Source organism: Octopus bimaculoides, chromosome 5 (genome assembly GCF_001194135.2).
Source record: "Octopus bimaculoides isolate UCB-OBI-ISO-001 chromosome 5, ASM119413v2, whole genome shotgun sequence".
Taxonomy (NCBI): Eukaryota; Metazoa; Mollusca; class Cephalopoda; order Octopoda; family Octopodidae; genus Octopus; species Octopus bimaculoides.
In genome coordinates this window covers 43613888-43636626 of record NC_068985.1, presented here as the reverse complement: position 1 = coordinate 43636626, position 22739 = coordinate 43613888, and the positions used below count along the sequence as shown (strand labels likewise).

The window sequence follows — 22739 nt, the reverse complement described above, 5'->3', positions numbered from 1 at the left end:
ACATATATATATATATATATATATATATATATATATATATATAATTATAAATTATATATATATATAATTTATATTCATTTAAAAGAAGAGGAAAATGGAGATAGGGAAGTTAATAATTATTTATTGTTAACAGCAAATGGGTCATCTTCAGTTATATCCATTTCTATTAATAGTCAATAAACATTAAATTTACATTTATGCAGCATGAGCACAAATCAGTGGAATAAAGATTTATCTTCGGATGCTGTATGTGTGTTTGTGAATTCATTTTAACAGACTAAAATTGGTGTTCCTATGGGGTGATACAGTGGAACTGAATTATTGTGAATTCATTTTAGTCTGCTAAAATAAATTCACAAACACACATATAGTCTCCAAAGGTAAATCTTTTCCTCTGATAATATGCACATGTCGCATAATGTTTATTGAGTATTAATAGAAACGACTCTAAGTGAAGATGACCAATTTGCTGTTAATAATAAATAATTATTAACTTCCCAGTCTCCATTTTCTTCTTCCTTTAAATGAATATAAGCTATATGTTTTTATACACACCTATTATTTTAAGGAAATTCATTCCCCCAAAATACTAGGTATTGAACCAGTATTTCCTTGGATGAAACCATCGTTTCATGAGGTTAATACAACCTCTAATTATATATATATATATATATATATATAGGCCTGCTGACCAATCCAGCAAGATGGGATGGCATCATCTAAAAGTTACAACAATGCAAGGAAATGAATTGTTACCAGCAATGTATAACAACACCTGATAGTCTGGACAATACAGTGATGTGTGTGTGTTCTAGTTCTATATGAAATACCATATTCTATTTTTCATAAATATTCAAAAATTAGCATCAAGGAACTCAAAGTAGTGTTAGTGAATTTTTAACCCCTAGTAAATTTTAGGACCTACTTTCAGAATTGAGTACTCTCTTTTCATCTTGTTTACACTTACATGTTCATGTCATTTTATTGATCCAAAAACTACTAACTAAAATGTGTTATTGAAAACTCAGGATATTTTATATGAATGAGATAATATGTATATTTTTTGACAAAGTTACCCTGGAAGTTGTAGTTTAGAACAAGGGAATGTCCTTCAACAAATTAAGAACTAGAATCACTTGAAGCATACCTTTTTAACTTGGTAAAAAAGGTTAAGCTTAAGAAAAATCCACAACAGTTTTCCAAAAGAAATAAAGAATTAATAAAGAATTTAATATCACAACTAAATTTTTTTAATTCTTTATGGTGCAAACAAAAATACACAGTACAAACTATTATTCAATAGCATAACTATCATTTACAAAGATTATGGCTTTAGCCATAACTCTATAAACCTTGACACCAAAGACAGAGTAGATGACAGAGTAGAATATTTAGTTCCAGACATACCATATACTACATTTAAAGATGACATGCCTAATTTGACCAGCAATGCAAAACATAGGTTAATCAACCCTGACAAAACCAAATTAGGTACAGTTGTAAGTACATTCTATATTATAGTATACTTGTAACAGAAGAAATGCTATTTCTCCCATTAAAGAGCAGTAAATCCATAATCAAATAAGTTAGTAATAATAAAGATAGACAACATTGCAAATACAAGCAACTTGATATCGATTCTGTCATTCTTAACTAATCTCCTCTACAAAACCTTAAATTTTGTCATTAACATCACATCAGTCATTGAATCTGGTATTATGATTATTATGCATGCAAAGAAATGCCTCCTGCTTTTCAATAAATAATCCTGGGTTTAAAAGAAATAGCAGCAAATAGTTTGGTGTTCCTATGGGGTAACACAGTGGAACTGAATTATGTGAAATGATTGGAATTTATATTCTGAAACATTTCATAAAAGATTTTCTACTATGCAAAGAAGTTTATTCACAGATGATGACCTTGCAGTCTTGGGAGAAGCACCATTGATGCTATATTTCTGGCTGTAGGAGAAGTACCAAGCCAAAGATAAACCTCTGTACTTGGCTTTTGTTGACATGGAGAAAGCTTTTCATAGAGTTACCTGATCCCTTATCTGGTGGTCAATGTGGAAACTAGGTATAGAAGAGCGATGGTGAGAGCTGTACAAGGATGCAGTCAGTAAGGTCAGGGTTGGCAAGGAATGAAGCGATGAATTCAGGATACAAGTAGGGGTTCACCAAGGATCAGTCTTCAGCCCCCTCTTGTTCATCATAGTCCTCCAGGCAATAACAGAGAAATTTAAGAGGAGCTGCCCCTGGGAGCTCCTCTATGCTGATGATCTTGTTCTTATAGCTGAATCACTACCAGAACTAGAGAAGAAATTTCAAGTGTGGAAGCAAGGTCAAGAATTGAAGGACCTTAGAGTTAACCTAGCAGTACCCGATGCAAGCTATAAGAAATGAAGCAATATCAGTGGAAGGTTAACTGGGAAAATAGTCTTTGTGTGTGGAAGGTGCACAGGTACAATAAACACTAAAAATGTACAGAAAATAGACTCTATCAAATGCCAGTGAGGTAAGCTAGAGGTAGTTGACAGCTTCTGTTATCTAGGTGACCAAGTCATTAGCGGAGGTGGATGCTCCAAGAGCATAGCTGTGAGAAAAAGAATAGGCTAGGCAAAGTTCAGAGAGATCCTACCTCTGTTGGCAACAAAAGGCCTCTCCCTCAGAGTGAAAGGCAGATTGTATGATGCTTGTGTGTGAACAGCTATGCTACACAGCAGTGAAACATGGGCTGTGACCACCAAGGACATGCATAGGCTTGTAAAAAATGAAGCTAGCATGCTTCGCTGGATGTGCAATGTCAGTGTGCATGTACAACAGAGTGTAAGCATCTTGAGAGAAAAGTTGGGCATAAGAGGCATCAGATGTGGTATGCAAAAGACACAGCTATGCTGGTATGGTCATGTCATACATATAGACAAGGACAGCTGTGTAAAGAAGTGCTGATTTCTAACTATGGAAGAGGTAGACTCAGGAAGACATGGGACAAGGTGGTGAAGCATGATCTTTGAACATTAGGTCTCATTGAGGCAATAACTAGTGACTGAGACATTTGGCAATATGCCATACTTGAGAAGATCCATCAAATCAAGTGAAATCATAGTCATGACCAATGTCAGTGTCACATGACTTTCCAACTACAGCAGCCCAACTACAACAGTAAAAAATACTTTTCGAGTGTTAGGCCCCACAGAGGCAATGATAAATGACCAAGACCTTTGGAAATATGTTGTGCTGGAGTAGAAGACCCATCAAGCCAAGTGAAATCATAGTCATGACAGATACTGATGTCACGCAACTGGCAGCCATGCTGGTGGCACATAACAGCACCCCTTACTCTCTTGGAGTGGTTGGTGTTAAAAAGGGCATCCAACCATAGAAACCATGCCTAATCAGACTGGTGTCTGGTGCACCCCCTCAGCTTACCAGCCCTGGTTAAACTATCCAAAAGGCATAAATTTTACCTATACTGAAACCAAATAAAAAATATAAGGATTCAAACTTTCCTCTATTATTCATATAAATTTAGTCCCCACCACTGGTTAATAAACATCTTCATTATCTTTAGATGAGGCCACATTCATTAATCTTTCTCATTGTTATAATGAGGTACCTTGTAAAAGTAGTTTTAGGGATAAAATAACAATATATGGTTCACTCTAATGTTTCCAAGTGTAAAAGTAATCCAAGAAATACTTATGATATAATCCAATATACAGTCGAAACATTTGTTCCCACATTACCAAGAACTCCTTAAACTTAAAACCTTTTCCTTTCTCAGTGAATCACAGATACAATAAAGCTATAAACTTCTTAACAGAATTACAATTGAAGTAATTTACTCTTGTAAAAATTTTGCTAGCTCCATTTACTATTTTAATTTCAGTAATCTTTCCAACTATTGATACAACAGTCCATTTTCTAGCTGACAACTACATTGCTACAAGCAATTGCACCCTAAACAATAACTGTCTTTTGAATCTCTAATCTATTCTGTTTAAGTTCAAGCCAGCAATAACAGTGCACTCAGAAGTTACATCAGCCTGACTGAGAATTGCTTTAAAATTCATTTTTATCAGCATATTTATACATTTAATAAACATGAAAAATGCCACATGCCTCTTGAAACACATCTTGCTTTTAAAAAAACAAACTCTGTTTTCTCATCAATGTTTACTTTTCTATGCTTCCAATAATTTATATCCCTTTACTTACAATATTGAGCACTCTATTTTCTTTACACTTAAAGATTTGAATATCAAAGTTTGAAATTTTTATTTTATATCAGTTTAGCTTAATTTGTTGTCATTTTTTTAAAAGCAACTCTCTTCATCAACCCTATTTCAACAAAGGTATAGTCACAGCATTAGAATAGAAAAAGTTAAACTGTTATTAGACTAAGCCTATTCATTTAGTAACAGACTAAAGACAAAAAAAAAAAAATATTTGAAGAAGTGTGATGACCAAGTGGTTAAGTTACTTGTTTACTGACCATTGTGCATAAATTCAAATCCTGCAAAAACCATTGCATGCTGTCAACAGACACATTATTAAACTTGCTTACAGATAGTTGGCTTTAAAACAGATCTTGCAAAACATCTCTAGGTTGTTGTTATTTAGCCCCAGGTCAAGCTTGATCATGTAGATCTGTAATTAAATGCATCCCAGTTGTAACCATCTTTTCTAGGACTACATTTTTCAATGTTTATTCCAATGATAGAAGGTTATTTGACACTTGTTAGTCATATATATTAGTAAAGCATGTGAATGTTTAAACTGTTAAAATAGACAAGAGCAACACCTAATCACTGTTTGAATGTATTAATATGTTGTTGCATGCACTTTGAAACAGTATAGATTTAGTATTAGCATTCTTTATAAAGGTGGTTAAGTAGTAGATATGATAGAATAACAAATAATTTTACAATATTTAGTATTGAGATCAAATCCTCTGCTGCTATCTTTAACTCTTATCCCTTCAAGGACAGTAAAATAAGTACTGGGATTTATTCAGTAAATTATATTATTTACATATGTGTGTACGCACAGGTGTATAATAAGAACAAATTGCACACGTCATCTAATAACTAACAGCCATCTTTAGGACTTGTGGCTGTCTTGTCACTTAACTTGGCAGCATCTGAATGAACATGTGATCTTACATCTGTGAAACTTTTTGAAGAATGTAGATTTAAGTTACAAACTCTTAATATAAATATAGGTACGGTGTGGCTGTGTGGTAAGAAGTTTGCTTCCCAACCACATGATTCCAGATTCAGTCCCACTGTGTGGCACTTTCGACAAGCATCTTCTACAATAGCCTCAGGCTGACCAGCACTTTGTGAGTGGATTTTGTAAAAGGAAGCTGAAAGAAGCCCATTATATATATGTGTGTGTGTGTGTGTGTGTGTATCTGTGTGTGTATCTTTGTGTCTGTGTTTGTCCCCTAATACCACTTGACAACTGGTGTTGATGTGTTTACATCTCCATAACGTAGCAGTTCAGCAAAAGAAACCAATAAAATAAGTACTTGTGTCTTATTAGTTATTAGACTAAAATCCTTCAAGGCGGTGCCCTTGCATGGCCACAGTCTAATGAGTGAAACAAAAAAAAAATATGTTAATGTATATGTGTATATGCACATGTGTGTATATGAATGTGCAAGTGCATGAATATACATGGATATATACAATTATATATATAGATTTGTATGTTCATGTGGAAATCCATGTATGTTTGTGTGTGTGCCTGTATGCATTTGGGCGTTACTGACATGAGTGTATTTATGTGTGGTGAATGTGCATGTGGACATGTCTGCAGATTGGTAGAAAAACAGGATGATTGATATACAAAAAAAAGAGACAGACATGAAGGTATTTATAGTAAGACAGACAGTTTGATAGGCTTATAAACAGAGTTACATAGATTAGATAAGCATGTGTGTGTATGCACATATACACTTATACACACATACACATAAAAGTACATATAAATAGAGAGGTATATAAAATGTAAAGTGAGATATATAGATAGGAAGAAAGAAGTAGGTACAAAGAGACTGACACTCCCACAAATGGCTGCATTAGTAAATATAAACATATAAATAGATAGAGAATATTCACCAGAAATTAATTCCTTTATCATTCCAGCCTAGTGAATAATGTGTTGTAAAAAATATATATACAGAGCAATTACAGGTTGGTGTTAAACATCACTACCATCTTATCATCATCAACATCATTGTTGTCATCTTCATCATCATTGTTTTATTTCCTCTATCCATGCTGACATTGGTTGCATGTGTCTGTTTACCTTGACAAGTTGAGGGCATCTCATCTTATATTTCATTTTGGCTCAGTTGCTACAGCTGAATGCACTTCCTAACACCAACAACTTTACAGATTATACTAGGTGCTTTTTATGTGCCACCAGCACTACAGAGATGTTATGCCCTTGACAAGACTAAAGACTTCTCACAACCTCGCACTTTACAGGGTATACTAAATACACCAGCATTAAAGAAGTGACCATGTCTTTACACAACTATAGGGACCTCATAACTCCATGTCTCTGCTTGCCTCTCCACCTTTACAGAGTGAGAAGCATTAGTGATAAAAGCATCACTGATAGGAGTAAGAGGGATGTGAGATAGAAGATATGTATTTTGAGATATTCAAGGCAGTATTGCTCAGATGACAAGATGGCACCTTGTCAAGTTGAGGGCATCTCATCTTATATTTCATTTTGGCTCAGTTGCTACAGCTGAATGCACTTCCTAACACTAACAACTTTACAGATTATACTGGGTGCTTTTTGTGCTGCTAGCACTACAGAGATGTTATGCCCTTGACAAAACTAAAGATCCAGAAGTTCAAGTTGTATTGGATAAAAGTAATAAGAGTTTAACATAGGATAACGACAAGCTGTATAGGAAGGAGGTTGAACACAGAGTGAACTGGACACAAGCAGTCCAATATGACCATCTATGCATTGGCAATGAAAAGGGTATGAGGGATTGAGTGTTGAAGATAGTGGCATGGTAATTGGAATATAGGTAAGTCCTACACCAGTGAGCAGTATGAAAGAAAAGGATCAAAATAGATGTAGTTGCATCCTGACTGGTCTACAGAAGAGATGCAATGTATGGCAAGCAATAGATGAACAATAAAAACATGGGCATAAATATAATGTATGGCTAACAGAAGACAAGCAACAAAGGTAAGAGTGAGGGAGTGCAATGTGTGGCAAATCGAAGAAAGAACCACTGCTTTCCTTAGTCATTCTAACAGCATTGTGTGATTGATAAGAGGAGGCGGGAGTGGAAGATGTGTAATAGATAAATGAGTGCAGGTAGCAAGAGCATGAGAGATAAAGTCATGAGGAAAAGGAACCTGAGTGACATTGACATAGGCAGATGTGTAATAGAGATGTGAGATACAAGTGACAAGAGACAGAGGGGCAATTGATATGGATGTTAGCCGGGTGAAAGGCTACTGAAGAGATCATTGACAGCAGTAGACATGAAAGTCAGATTGTTTGATGCTTATGTATAACGTACACATAATAATGAAACAGGCACTGTATGTGGAGGATGTGTAAAGGCTGAAAATTGTAATGTTTGCATAAACAGTAGAGCAGAAATGAGGTGAGAGGAAAATTGGGTATATGACAAATCAGATGCAGTACGTAAAACTGATTTGGTATGAACATTTGGGGGATGACAGTTGGGTAAAGCTGAGCACTCAAAGTGGAAGGGATCTGTGGAAGATTTAAAGAAACATGAGAAGTGATGATGTAAAATGAGGAGGGTGAAGATGATTTGAGAAGTGAGAAATTTTACAGATGTAAAATGTAAAATTTCCTTGACCCGTAATTGCTTTTAAGAGTAACATTTCCCTTAACATTGGTTCATTAAGTTTTGGAAATTCAACTTTCAGTATTTTCAGTATATAAATAAATCAGCTTCATGAATTTAACTTACCTATAAGTTCCAATTTATTAAAATTGGAATGTTAACATCATTCTGTACTACTTTGCCTTCAAGTGAACTTTAACAGACCCTCCCCCCCCACACACACACACATACATACATACATACATACACATGAATTTCTCAAAAATTTTAAGTGTGTGTGTGTGTTCACAATATTTTTTTCTACATACCTAACAACACAATCTATCTTTTCGATTACTTTGTATAGGAATATATAAACTGGTATTTGCTCCAATTTGCTATATACCTTCCTGCAAACATCTGCAAAAATTAAAAGAAATGAGTTTTAGAAAGAAATGTAGAAGAGTTGTTTCTCAGAGCTTTATCCTTAATGGATAGCATATATACACACTAAATACCTTATATTGATCATATATAGCATGAACCACTTTCATTAATCCCTAATATTGCCATAAAATGCAAACTTGCAGTTACATTCAGTAAAAGCCAAATGTAACCTGATAGTCACATGTTCTTTGATAGTTATTCTATGAGATAGCATGGTGTCTGATTGTCCAAGCTAATCATATATAATCCAACTTTAAAACACTTTCTACCACTTCCATAATGTGGTCTGTTTTTCGAAACCATTGTGAGTTCCTTTCTCATGCAAGTATCATTTACTTTTGTTTTCATTAATAATGGTATTGCCCTCCAGGTGATTGGACCACTGACAAATACTACCCTGCCACCAAAAAAAAAAAAAAATAGTGAAAAATTACTTCTTTGTTTTCTCATTGAGAAAACAAAATGGAATTTACATTCATAAAATTCTTCTTTGCTTTTCCATAGTATTGGACAAGTTTAAAACTTTAATTATAGGCAATTTGCCCACCTCCTTTTCAATTCCTCCCCCCACTTGAGAATACCTAGATTTGGGGATAACCTCTCTGTACAAACCTATTTATCTTCAGTATGTCATTAATTGCAACTGGAAATTCTATAGTTCCCCTTGTCCTTACTAACTCTCATCTAATCTGTATGGGTTGTTTCAAAACATTATAGCGATATTGATAAACCAGCTACTGTTGGCTTTTCTTATCACTAGTTAAACCTGATGTTTAGTTTCTTTGACCAGTGTCAGGCATATAAGTTATTGCATTCTTTTATCCTTCTCTCCTTTCTTGCCTTATACATACTTTTATAGTTTGGTATTCTACATTCTTTCCCCATGTTTTTACTGACAGCTAGATTCAAGCAGCGAACAGTGCTTTGCTGCCCTCAACACATATTTCTATGTAAACTCTTGTTCTCCTCCTCCTATAAACACTTCCTTGTGAGAGAAAGACGGAGCATTATTATTATTCATTTTCAAATCAGATTCATTTCATTACATCCTCAAGATCACTTCCATCTGGCCTGTATGTATATAGTGTGTATAACTAGCATACATACATACAATTTTTAATTTCATGCATGCACATTGTTTGTTTTTGATTTTGTCAACTACACTGTATAGTAGGGTCAGTTGGGTACCGTCTGTGAGAAAAACAACACCATGATGCAATTCACTCTGCCAGAAATTTGGAAACACATGCCATACTGTTTGGCATTTGCAACAGAAGCTCCAATACGAACATTTCAGAGTGTTTGGGTGTCAATCTGAGGACAGTGCAGAGGATTTGGAAAGAGTTTGGATGAGTCTAATGGTGATTAGGAGGGTACAGTATCTCAGAAAACTCACTCTGATCATTCTGATAAGAAAAGAACTCTTGAATTTGTTGGTGAGATCCAGGCCATGATTGACAATGATCTCTCCAAGTCAATCAGGTCCATTGCCAGGGACATGGGAGTGTCTGAGTTTCTTATCAGGCAGGTAGTGCATGAAGACATTCAGTATTCTTCATACACGATGAGAAAGGGCCAATTTTTATCCCAAGTCATCAAGGACAAGAGGTAAAACCATGCTAAGAAGCTTTTGAACAAACTAGCATTCTTTCCAACTGAACATGCTTTGGTTTTTCTCAGACAAGAAAATTCTCTGCCAGGATCAGATGGTGAACACCGTATCAGGATAATTACCCCCTATAGGACAATTTCCCCCTGACAACAACTACCCCCAAGACCTTTGGTTAATTACCCCCTCTCTAATATATTAAGAAGTTTTAAATCATTATCTGATGTCCTCAGTAATTGTCCTTGGGGTTATTGTCCATGGGTGGGGTAAATGTCCAAGATTCAGTGAACACCCAGAACAACCATTGGCTTGTCATGTCCCCAAAACATGTACCGAGAATGATAAAAATAAAAACATCCAGTCAACATCATCTTCCCACACGACCTCAGACTCAACACAGAAGCCTACATCAAGTGCCTGGAGGGGGTAGTGCTGGCCTGAGTCAAAAGAGTGACTGCTGGAAGATCCTATGTCTGGCAACAGGACTCTGTACCATGCCACACAAGCAGGAGAACCCAGACAATTTCTGCAACCACACCACCCCAAACATCTGGCCACCTAAACCCCTAGATTATTATGTGTGGGGCATAGTTGAGTGAGAGACCAACAAAACTCCTTGTGACACCAAAGATGAACTGAAGGCAAGGATTACAGCAGCATTCACCAACTTTAACAAGATCATCATCCAGAAGAGTTGCAGGAGATTCAGAAGTTGTCTGGAGACTGTGGTTGAAGCAAACAGCGATTTTATTGAATAAATTTACTCTTTAGTATTTCAAGATATTTTTATATAATTTTGGTAAATATATCTGTTAAAATGAGATGTCCATGTTATTTTCATTTTTGCATAATTTAGACGACAATTTATTCACTGCATCCTCTGTGTGTGTGTGTGTGTGTGTGTGTGTGTATATATATATATATATATATATATATATATATATATATAAAAACATACACATACATTGTGCATATGCTGCTAAATTGTGATTTAGAGAAGTACTCAAAGCAAACATAAAATGCAGTAGTTTATTAAGATTGGTCCAAACAGGCCATTGGACTGGCCTACATTAATTTTGTGTGCACAGGTGTGTGTGTGTGTGTCCTACTAGTTAGAGAGTTGAGCTCAAGATCATTAGATCATGGGTTTGATTCCTGAAGCAGGTGGCATATTTTCTCCTTGAGCAAGGCACTATGTAGTGCCTTCATATTGTTCCAGTTAGTCTACTCAGCTGAAAATGATTGCTGTAGTCCTCTCCTCCTCCAGCTGAAACATCTTGAATGTTCTACTTAGTCAAAGGTCAGGAAGGTTTTAAGAAAGTCTCTATGTTTGCTTGCAACTACATAAGCTATACTTTTGTTTGTTTATATATATATCAGATAAAGGAGATTAAAATCCAAGCTGAATCTTCTCTAAGCATTTCTGTGAACACTAGCTATCAAAGTGAATATCCATAGATAGTTTATCTTAAGGAAGAAAACTATCTGTACAAGCTGAAATTCCAGGTGAAGTTGATTAATCACTGAGTACAAATACATTAACTTAAAGACTGGAATTTATGGTATTGCCTTTAATTCTTTAATTATGGTCATTTCTAAACAACATGGGAAATGCACTTCATGAATATATATTAATATTGATGTGAATATTAAAGGTAGCAAGCTGGTAGAATCATTACCACACCATAGAAAATGCTTAGTGACATTTCTTCCAACTTTACATTCTGAGTTCAAATGCCACTAGGGTTGACTTTGCCTTTCATCCTTTCAGGGTTGATAAAATATATACCAGATGAACACTGGGGTTGATGTAATCAACTTACTTCCTCCCCCAAAATTGTTGGCTTTGGCCAAAATTTGAAACTAGTATTAATATGAATATAAATAAGATCACAGACTGAAGAAATTCACATGATTTACATAAAAAGAAATATATTATTATTATATTCATGAAATGTATTTCTCACAGTATGCGGAGCTGTAAGCAAACAATCATAATTAAATAATTAAAGATATTACCAAAAATTCCAATCTTTAATTGTGTGTATACATATATATAGAGAGAGAGATAGATATATACTGACGCCCCCAACTATGCGAACCTGTTCATTGGCTACGTTGAGGCCCAAATATTCTCAAGTTTCACTGGCCCCACTCCTGAACTATATGGTTGTTATATTGATGACTGTATTGGTGCGACATCACTCTCCTGCAAACATCTAGACTCTTTCCTCTCTTTTGTTAAATCTTTCCATCCTGCCCTCCACTTCTCCTGCACTATCTCTGACACCTCTGTCTCCTTTCTTGACATTTCGGTCAACATTCATCACTCCACTCTCACCACCTCCATCCACTACAAACACACAGACTCACACTCATACCTCAACTTTTCCTCCTCCCACCCTAAACACACCAAGCCTTTCATCCCCTATTCCCAATTCCTCCATCTACGCAGGCGCTGCAGTGACGACCATGACTCGCCACTTCATCCTACGTGGATATCCTCTCACCACTATCTACACCACCCTTGCCAGAGCACGTTCCATAGTCTGTGCATCTGCTCTCTCCCCTGCACCAGCCCCACCATCTCACCATTCCCTTCACCTACCACCCCACCACCCTACCTCACCAACGCACCATTCTTCAAGCCTTCCTGTGACTCCAGTCTGACCCCTCCACTTCACACATCTTCCCTAACCAACCCCTCTCCTCCTTCAAACGAGCCCACAACCTATGAGACCTCTTGGTCCACAGCTTCTTCTCTAACCCAACCTCCCAACCCAGCTCGTTCCCCTGCTCTCACCCACACTGCCACACTTGCCCTTACCTCTCCAACACCACCCTCCTCACCAGCACCCATCATTGACCCTATCATATCACTGACTCCTTCACCTGCACTTTAATCAATGTCATCACCTGCTCTCTCTGCCCTTCTCTATACATCGGGCAAATGGGACGCCACTTGGCTGACTGGTTCGCAGAACACCTACAAGACATCCGACTCAGCAATGACACCCTGGTCCCACACCATTTCCGCTCTACCGGTCACTCTTTGCAGCACCTGTCTATGTTCAGATTGTCCTTGCACAGGGGCCATCCAGACTCCCATTTTCACCGTGAACAAGGATTAATCTTCTCTCTTTGCTCCTTTATGCCACATGGGCTCAACTCTCTTCCCCTCTTCATCTAACCCTCCTCCTCTCTCCCTCTCACACCTACTTCCTCCACCCACCTCTCCTCTCTTGCTCTGGCTGCTACTTCCTCTCTTCACTCCTACTTTCCTTCTCTCCTCTTCGACACACACATACATGCTCTCTTATACACACACATGCGCACCTTCATTTTGGGATCACCACCACTTTATTATCTCCCCTTCTTCCTAGCTCTCTTGTGTGACCCCTCTGTCCGGCATTTGCCATAATAGATCACTAGCCACTACACATTCTTTATTTTCTCTTCTTGTCTCTTTCTGTGTTTCTTTCTGTGGAAGAGTGTAGGCTCGAAACGTTAATGACTTTTTCACTTCCTGAGCGTTAAACTAATACATCTGCTTGTTGTCTACACCACCTGTCTTCGTCTTTTGTTTTTTTGTGAATTCTCCCTATATAATGACAATAATGACTTGCGGATGGTAATTTATAGGCTTTATTAATGTACAGGTGGTAGCCAACAACAAGAAGCATAGGATCTTTTAAGAGTGCATTCTGAGGTATTTGCCCTAAACAAATTAAGTTTTTGTGCGTGTGTGTGTGTGCGTGAGAGAGAGAGAGAGAGAGAGAGAGAGAATCAATAATAGAACTCAGGGAGACAACTGAGAGGAGCATTTTACACATGCAGCAGAATCTAAGCCATATAATGTCATTCTCTTGATTGTAAATTTTTTTTTTTCATTGCAGCCATATTTTCATTTCATATGTTTGACTAGTACTACCTACTATCTCCCTCATGCAGAAATTTCATTTCAGGAACATCATAAATCTCTACTCCTTGTGCAGACTGAAATTTAATGTTGGTTCTTCTATCTTGTATCTCTTCAAGTTTGTTAAAACTTGTCATCTTGGGGAAGTAAATGATATTACAGTTGTTTGACAAAGTATATTAAAGCTTGGAAATAAAATAGATACCAATAATATCTTACTATTAAGCTTCATGAGTGACCAGAGTGCAGTTGTGTGATGAAAATTTTGACACCCCATGAAATAAATTCCAAAACAAATTCGATAGTTTTCGTATGTTGCTAATTGTCTAGAGTGGCTCTTCCAGTATGCTTCATTTCAACAGAGAAACTCTAATAGCTTATTGATTCAGTCAAACAATATTGCCCTCTCCTTCAAAACTGAGGCCTTTTGCCAATGTGCAAAGACAATATGATTGTTGCAATATGGAAGAAATAAGAAACATTAACATAATTGAAATCTCATTCACAAAGTATGTTGTCATTTATGAATTAGGAATGAGATAAATTGCACTAAACAATATTGATTATTAAAAACTTACTACACAGTTATTTTATATTAACCATCTCCATAGCCAGTAGGAGTGAGTTTCAACAGATTCAGACAAGCTTCCCCATGTCACCTTTCAAATATCCTTGATATTTAATAGTTATATTAAATTTGGGGTGTTTTCTTTTATGTGAGTAGACAACTAGTGGTGGGTCCATTTTAATAATTGAGAATGTCTCCTATGCACAGCAACCTCCAATTGAAATCTTAGTTCTACCCATGTTATCACTCCTCTAAATTCATCAAAGTAAAGTGGTCTATCTTTGTTGCTAACACAGATTACAATTTCTTTGACTTGTCACTACGATCCCCAGCAATAATTCTGCCACTTAGATAACAAAACAGTCAGCTGCATCTAATCAAAACTGATTAGATAATTTTATCTATTCATGATTGCATCCAAACTCTTGAGTGCCTGTCAAGTTCTGATCTCCAGGTTGTGAGATTGTTGGTTCCTATACCAATAAAACATTTGCATTATGTTTCACTCAACAATACTTAAAACATCCTTTTTTCATTTTTTAATACTATTACTGTTGAAAATTCTCCTAAGATTGTAGAGAATATAATTTGGAAAATCATATCACAATCACTAAAAGAATGTCTATATTTTCCACTGTTGTTCATTGGGTATACATACATATCTACTGCGGGACATTATATTTTTGCTTTAAAGATATTAGAAATTATCAACACTTTCATTTTATGGTTGAGTTATATTATCCCAGTATTTCATTCTTTGAACACAAGTTCATCTCAAGAAAATTTCTGGAACATTTGGTCTCATTATTTCAGACACTGAATAAATACCCCAACATGAAAATATGATAAACATTTTTATCTTCTCAAACTTCTTAAAGTTTTTTAAACAAATCTACATTCATTCATTTATTTATTCATTTAATCTTCACATTCTCTGTTTTCATTTCCATCTTGTCCATTTATTTGTGTTAAACACATCCCTTTCTTTCAGATATCAGTACAAAAATAACAAAATATCAAAATGAAAATAATCTATCAGAACATTCTGATATACAAATAGTACCATTAACTGCAGAATGTAAGTATTTTTCATAGAAACAATGATTAGCAACCCATATCTCATATACACAGGGCATGCAGTGTTATTATTTACCTTCCCATTGAGTTTTTGTTTTGGCACATTTGTCTGAATATAAAAAAATTTGGACTCTAGTAAACAATTATCATTGTTGTCAATGTTGTTTGTGTGTTACTTTAGTTTATTTTTCCTATTTGTTTCATTATTTTGCCTTGCTAATGCCTACTATAATAAAATATCTCATGCGACATGTGAAATGCATTGTTATTTTGTGAAATTGAAGCGGAATGTGACATTTGTTTCTTGATTTTACACAAATATAATTTTGCTTGTAAGGGAAATAACTCAAGATGTAATTGTTTCCCTTTGCATGAAAGTAACTTTATAAAAATTTTTTTCTTCCTTTAATTAAATTTATCGTTTAAGTATTATTTAAAGTAAGGAATAATACTTAAATTTTAACATTTGAATTATGAAATTGTAACTGAAACTTAAAATCAATATCATCGCTAATCAAAAATGTCTGGTGGAAGTCATTATAATGATATATGAATAAAATGAGCTTGAAACCCTTCATTGTATTAAATAATTAGAATTTTTTTAATTCAGAATTTTACTGTTTTGAATTCAGATAATAAGTTTAATTTGAAAAAAAAAATCATTCATTTCATAAAAAATTAATTTTAATATTTTTAAAATATTAAGGCAGTAAGTTGGTAGAATCATTAGCTCACCAGATAAAATGCATTGTGTCCATCTTTATGTTCTAAGTTCAAATTTGCCACGGTCAACTTTACCTTTCATCCTTTCAGAGTCGATGAAATAAGTACTAGTTTAGCACTAGGATCAATGTATTCAACGTATTCCCTCCCACCAAAATTTCAGGCCTTGTGCCTATAGTAGAAAGGAATATTTTAAAATATTGCTTAGAACAAATACCAAACAGTTTATAGCTTTATGTTTAATATTTGCTATTATTTTCTTTCTTTTTTTTTTATTGTTATTTATCATTTTAATCCTTTAAGTTAAAATTCTAAATCAATTTGCTTATACATATTTCATGGCATGCCATATATATTCTATATCGTCTGCAGAAAAGATATATGGAAAATGTTCTGGTTCCTATTGTTGCATTTTCAATGAAATTCTTTATATTACAAAGAAACAAATTAGAAGACTAGTTAGCAATATTTATAAATTGAAGTCAAATGAATTAAATAAATTTAGAATTAATAGAATGAAAAGTTAATTGAATAATTTTCTGATAGTTGTCTAACTCAAAAGTAATGTGTATAACAGCAATGATTATACAATAGTTGTGAAGTACCAAAATTTACATTATTAATTATAGTTAAGCTCCAGGTTCGATGATTATGTGAATGAGGAGTCCAACGTAGGTCATATATCTGCATGTGTATATATAAGATATCCCGGAAACAGCTGTAAGACCTTCTATTTATAAATGTTCTGAAATCTTTCACAGCCTTGGATTTTTATCTCATTACCATTTCGAGCATGGCCATTGCCAGTACCTCCTGACTGGCCTTTGTGCCAGTGGCCCATAAAAGCACCCACTACACTCCCGGAGTGGTTGGCATTAGGAAGGGCATCTAGCTGTAGAAACTCTGCCAAATCAGATTGGAGCCTGGTGTAGCCATCTGGTTCACCAGTCTTCAGTTAAATCGTCCAACCCATGGAAAGCGGACGTTAAACGATGATGATGATGATAAACATTATTAATTATATTAATCATATCTGTTTTACCTAAAAGTATTAGTAAAGTAACTAAAACTATTTAAGTGGATAAATAAAACTAAAAGCAGAAGGAAGTTTTCTAAAAATCTTGTGCATTGTGGCATGTAATGAGTATGCTTACAAAAGCACAAATGAAAATGCTTATATGCACCTTCCCCAAAGATACATACACGATAACAAAGTTTCATCTGTAAAAGTACAAATTTAGTCCAGGCTCAAAATAATATACAAGTTGAACCTCACTAATCTGGCATTCATTAATCCAGCAGCTTTGATGGTCTGGGATACTTGTTTGAATCTGATGGTGATTATAGTTTGCATGACCACTATCTGGCCAGCTGTGACACCTTCAGTAACCCATGTTATTTCCATCTGTCTCATGTATATACTGTAATTGATGATAACAAACAGGAACTTTTTAGACTTTTTATTAATATTTTACTCTTAAATATACCTCCTGATGTTAGCATACTTTTGTTGTGTGTCAATAAAGATACTAGCATATGGCTAGTATCTTTATATCTATACAATAAAATGGTGTCAATAAAGATACTAGCGTATGGCACATCAGTAACAACCTTGTGTATGGAATATGGTTCATTGTCAATGGATCATGTTAAGAAATGAAGAAAAATAATATAAAATTGATTGCAAACATCAAAAGTAAGGACGTTACCATCCCAGATATTACTCAACTTTGATTTAGATTTCATGTAGAAACAATCTACTTCCCAAATAAATAAGTTTCAGAATTGTATCTACAGTAAAATTTAAATAAATGATTACCTTTTGTTCATAAATTTGATATAATGTTTTATGGGCTTCATCCATAAGCTTTATTTTTCTAACAATCTATGTATTTTCTGTGTCATAATACACTAATGTTACAGAACTAGCACTTTGTAATAAAGATGTCAAATAAGTAAGAAACTAATACACTATGATAATAAAGTATAAGAATTATTTTGCCTTTTTTATTTTTATCTTCACTGTTTTAGAAAATTTGCTACTCAGACACCTATCTAGTCCCTAAGTTGCCAGATTAGTGAAATTCAACCTGTATTTTCAAATAAAATTTTTACATTTTTCTATGCATTATTTTTCTCTTTATAAATTCATTGAATGTCATTATTATTTAAACTCTCTCAAACTTTTCTTTTCTATAAATTCATCATGTATTTTAATCTCTAAAACGAAATTTTCTTATTGTTTTCAGTCTAGCTTATTATTATTGTTATTAATTGTTGCCCAGTGAAAATGTAATAAAGCAATATTGTTTCAATTATTTGACAATATATATTCTTCTGTTTTCAGCCAATCTCCCACCATCTATTACCAAGCAACCTAATAAAATTGGATTCATCCATTCAAAGCAATCACTAGAGCTTCCATGTATGGCTACTGGTAAACCAACTCCTGAGTAAGTATCGAATCTAATAGATCATAATCTGTAGTTCTATCATGTATCTTGTTTCCACTGCTCAATACTTATATTTAGATTAAACTGTACCCCTGCATAATAACCCCTGACTTATTTGATAATGTTGACAATATAAGAGTTGATTTTTTTTTTTTATTGATATATTCCATTTTGATATGGTTTAATATTCACAGGCATGGTTGTGTGGTAAGAGATTAATGAAGTAAATAGGTGCAGGCATGGTTGTGTGGTAAGAAGGTTGCTTCCCAACCACATGGTTCTAGGTTCAGTTCCACTGCATGGCATCTTGCATAATTGTCTTTTACAATATCCTCAGGTCAACCAAAGCCTCATGAGTGTATTTGGTAGATGGAAACTGAATGAAGCTCATTGTGTGTGTGTGTGTGTGTGTATATATATAATAGTGTGTGTCTGTTTGTCCCCACCACAACCACCATATGACAACTGGTATTGGTGTGTTTACATCCTCATAACTTAGCAGTTTGGCAAAAGAGAATGATAGTATAAGTACCAAGCTTAAAAAGAAAATAAGTACTGGGGTCTATTAGTTTGATTAAAATTCCTGAAATTGATGCACCAGCATGGCCACAGTCTAATGACTGAAACAAATAAAAGATAAAAGATGCCTACATAACTCAAAGATTATTCTGTATATGTTTATACTTCCTAATTCAGTTGAGTTTTCATTAAATCTGGGAACATATCACACAGTAAATTAATTGATTATTATATTAACTACCTTATTATTGTTTTGAGAAGTTTCTTTCCTCACTTTTTGTTCTTGCTTATATTTGTTATTTGTGACACCTGAAAAATAATATATATCCTGGAGCATTAAAGTAATTATTTTAGATCTCTCTCTACAAACCTTCTTATGTGTTGAAATGACTAAATGCTAATGGCAATAGTTAAACTTTATACTGTTAATAATAATAATATTTTATAAGCAATTACCATGTATTGACTAAAGAAAATAGTGTAATATTGGGGCATATAAGACCTCAATAGAAAAATAAATGGGTTTTCTGTATACATGGGACTTGAACACACACCTCTATTTTTGCAACAAGCGTGCTACCATTTACACCAACATACCCACTGACAGACTTAAGAACCTAATTTCATAGTGTTATTTTTATAAACAAGTGAGTATATAAACTGCTTATCAAATATTCACAGAAAACACACATGCTCACTTGTTTATACTGTTAGCTTATATCTGCTGCATATTTCTTTTATGTGCTTCAGCTGTTGGGATAAGTTACCCAGATTTTCTAGGAAAATTACAATGCCTCCACTGGAGAAGAGATTTGTCTTGCATCTTTGTAATAGTTCAGAATCTATAGTTAAGGTGATTTGATGAAAATGAAAGCCTATCATTTTATAATTTAGATCAGAGGTTCCCAAAGTGGGTGATACTGCCATCTTGGGAGCAGTAGAAAGATTCACTGGGGCGTGGGGAGCATAAAAGAAAAGTTGGGTGATAATGGGGTGGCCAAACAACAAAAAAAAAAAGGTTAGGTTAAGTTTTATTTGTAAAATACAGATGTTTTGAATTTGCTACAGAAAGTGGTCTATATTTGTGGTGGTGAATGGGGTGGGGGTGCTAGGAATGTGGCCTGGGTGCAAAGGGGATGGCAGCCCAAAAAAGTTTAGGTACCATTGCTTTAGGTTATACTGGGGTTTGTTTAGGTGGTTATTTTCATCTCTTGCTTCCTATTTTATAAATACTTTTTTTTTTCAATCATCATGATAATTATCATCGTACAAGTACAATATTGGAATATTATTTTTTCTTTTGTCTCTTTCAGGTATACATGGTATAAAAATGGTAAAAAAATTGATCTCAATAGTACAGAATACAAAGACCGAATAAATCAACTTGTTGGAGTTGGGTCTATAGTAGTTCACAAACCTAGTCATGAAGATATTGGTGATTACCAATGTGTCGCTGCATCTAAATTAGGGAAGTCATTATCTATAATCACAAGATTATATATGGCTGAGTTAACACCTTTTCTGAAAGAAAAAACAAGGCATTTGACACCCCTAATGGGAGAGAGAGTAAAATTAGTGTGTGTACCACCAAAAGGGACACCAAAACCTACAATAAGCTGGAGTATATTAGAGACAGGAACTGGTGGAATGAAGCAAATCAAACTTAATAATAGGATCTCTATGGATTATGAAGGTAAGATCTGTGAAAGCCACCACCTCTCATTTCAATTACATTTTTAGGACAAAATCTAATCTTTATATTTTAAGGTTTATGCCACTTCCCATTAAAAAAATGTAATTGTGACAGAACTTTCACAGATATCAACATCACTAAGTTGTGGAAATATTGTCTCTAAAATATTGAGACCAAATATCACTTGAAATTTTATCTTTGATATATATATGTATGTATGTATGTGTATGTATGTATGTATGTATATATATATATATATATATATATATATATATATATATATATCACGCTTGGCTACACCAATGTACCCACACACATACATATACCTCTACACACTCATATGCACATACACACTCTCATACACACACACACACACACACACACACACACTGACCATCTTCGCATTCTCCTGTTCCAAATAAGACACTTTCTCTATCTCTCTCTATCTCTCTCTACTTCCAGTCACTTCAGTAATGTAACTGTTGGCGATTTCTTTTCCTTCTTTGAAGTTTTCCCTTTCTCCTTTCAAACAAAGAGCTATGCTTGAAACATCAGACTCTCTCTTTTCACTGAGTGTCAAGCTAATACATTCCTTGTGCACATCCTCCTTGTTGTCTGTTAATTTTATAACTGTTTTTTTTAACTGATTGTTTATTTTGTAGCGACTGTATATATTATATATATATGTATATATATTAGGTTGGCAAGAAAGTAATTTTGGTTTTTTAGTGTGAAATAAAAGTAATTTTTTTCATACAAAAACTGAACTTTAATCAATTATATATTTCCCGTTTTCTTCGATGGCCTTTTTCCATCTTTCTGGCAACTTCATGATTCCGCGCTCATAGAACTTTTAATCTTTATCAGCCAAAAACTGAAGCAAGTGTGATTTCAGGTCATCATCATTATTGAAAGTTTTACCATTCAAACAATTTTGCAAACTTCAAAATAAATGGTAATCTGAAATGCAAGGTCAGGGTTATATGGTGGATGTGACATCACTTCCCAATCAATTCCAATAATTTTCCACGGGCTAGCATTGGTCTAGCATTGTCATGGTGGAACATGATTCCTTTACAATTTGTCAATTCTAGCTGTTTTTCTTTGATTGCTTCCTTCAGTTTCATTGTTGACAGTAAACATCTGAATTTATCATTTGGTTCCTTGGAAGCAGCTCAAAATACACAACACTTTTGTAATTGAGTTAAATTGACAGCATGACCTTTTTTTGATACAATTCAGCTCTCAATGTGGTTTATGCTGGTTCATTACACTTGAACCATAATTGCTTTTGATTGATGTTATCGTAAACAGTCCATTTTTCATCACCGGTGATGATTTGCTTCAAAAAGAGGTTGATTTCATTGCGTTTGAAATGCATATCACAAATATTGATTTGTTGTGTTAAGTGAGTCTCTTTCAATTTATGTGGGACCCAAATATCAAGCTTCTTAATTTTTCCAAGACATTTTAAGTGATTTTCAATTGTTGTTTGTGGTACATTTAACCTCTCTGAAATCTCTCACACAGTTATATGACAATCAGATTCAATTATGGCTTTGATTCAGTCATCAACTTCAGTAGGTCGTCCAGAACGTTGGTCGTCCAGAACGTTGGTCATCTTTCAGTGAAAAAATCTCGTTTCTGACATGTGTGTTCTGTTAAGCAATCAACACCATAAACTTTACATATCTCTTTGGGAGCCTTAGTAGTTTTCTTGCCTTCATTGAAATAAAAAAGCAAAATATGCCGAAAATGTTTGTTTTTGCACTCCATGTTAAAATTGACATTGAACAAAATTACACACAATTTGCTTCCAAAGTAAGCTAGAAGTAACAGCTAAATCATGACATTGACAAAAGACATTCAAAAAAATAATAACTCTGTCTATTTGC

At 34.5% G+C, this 22739-nt stretch overlaps 1 protein-coding gene across 1 annotated transcript in view; it reads left to right on the top strand.

Moving 5' to 3' along the window:
• The window catches only part of LOC106881289 (neuroglian), a 140818-nt gene that overhangs the window by 71567 nt on the left and 46512 nt on the right, over window positions 1–22739 (top strand). The window contains exons 4-6 of the mRNA XM_052968053.1: window positions 15371–15457; window positions 18527–18632; window positions 20465–20844. Of these exons, the coding sequence (XP_052824013.1) occupies window positions 15371–15457; window positions 18527–18632; window positions 20465–20844 (573 nt within the window). The remainder of the gene's footprint in view (window positions 1–15370; window positions 15458–18526; window positions 18633–20464; window positions 20845–22739) is intronic.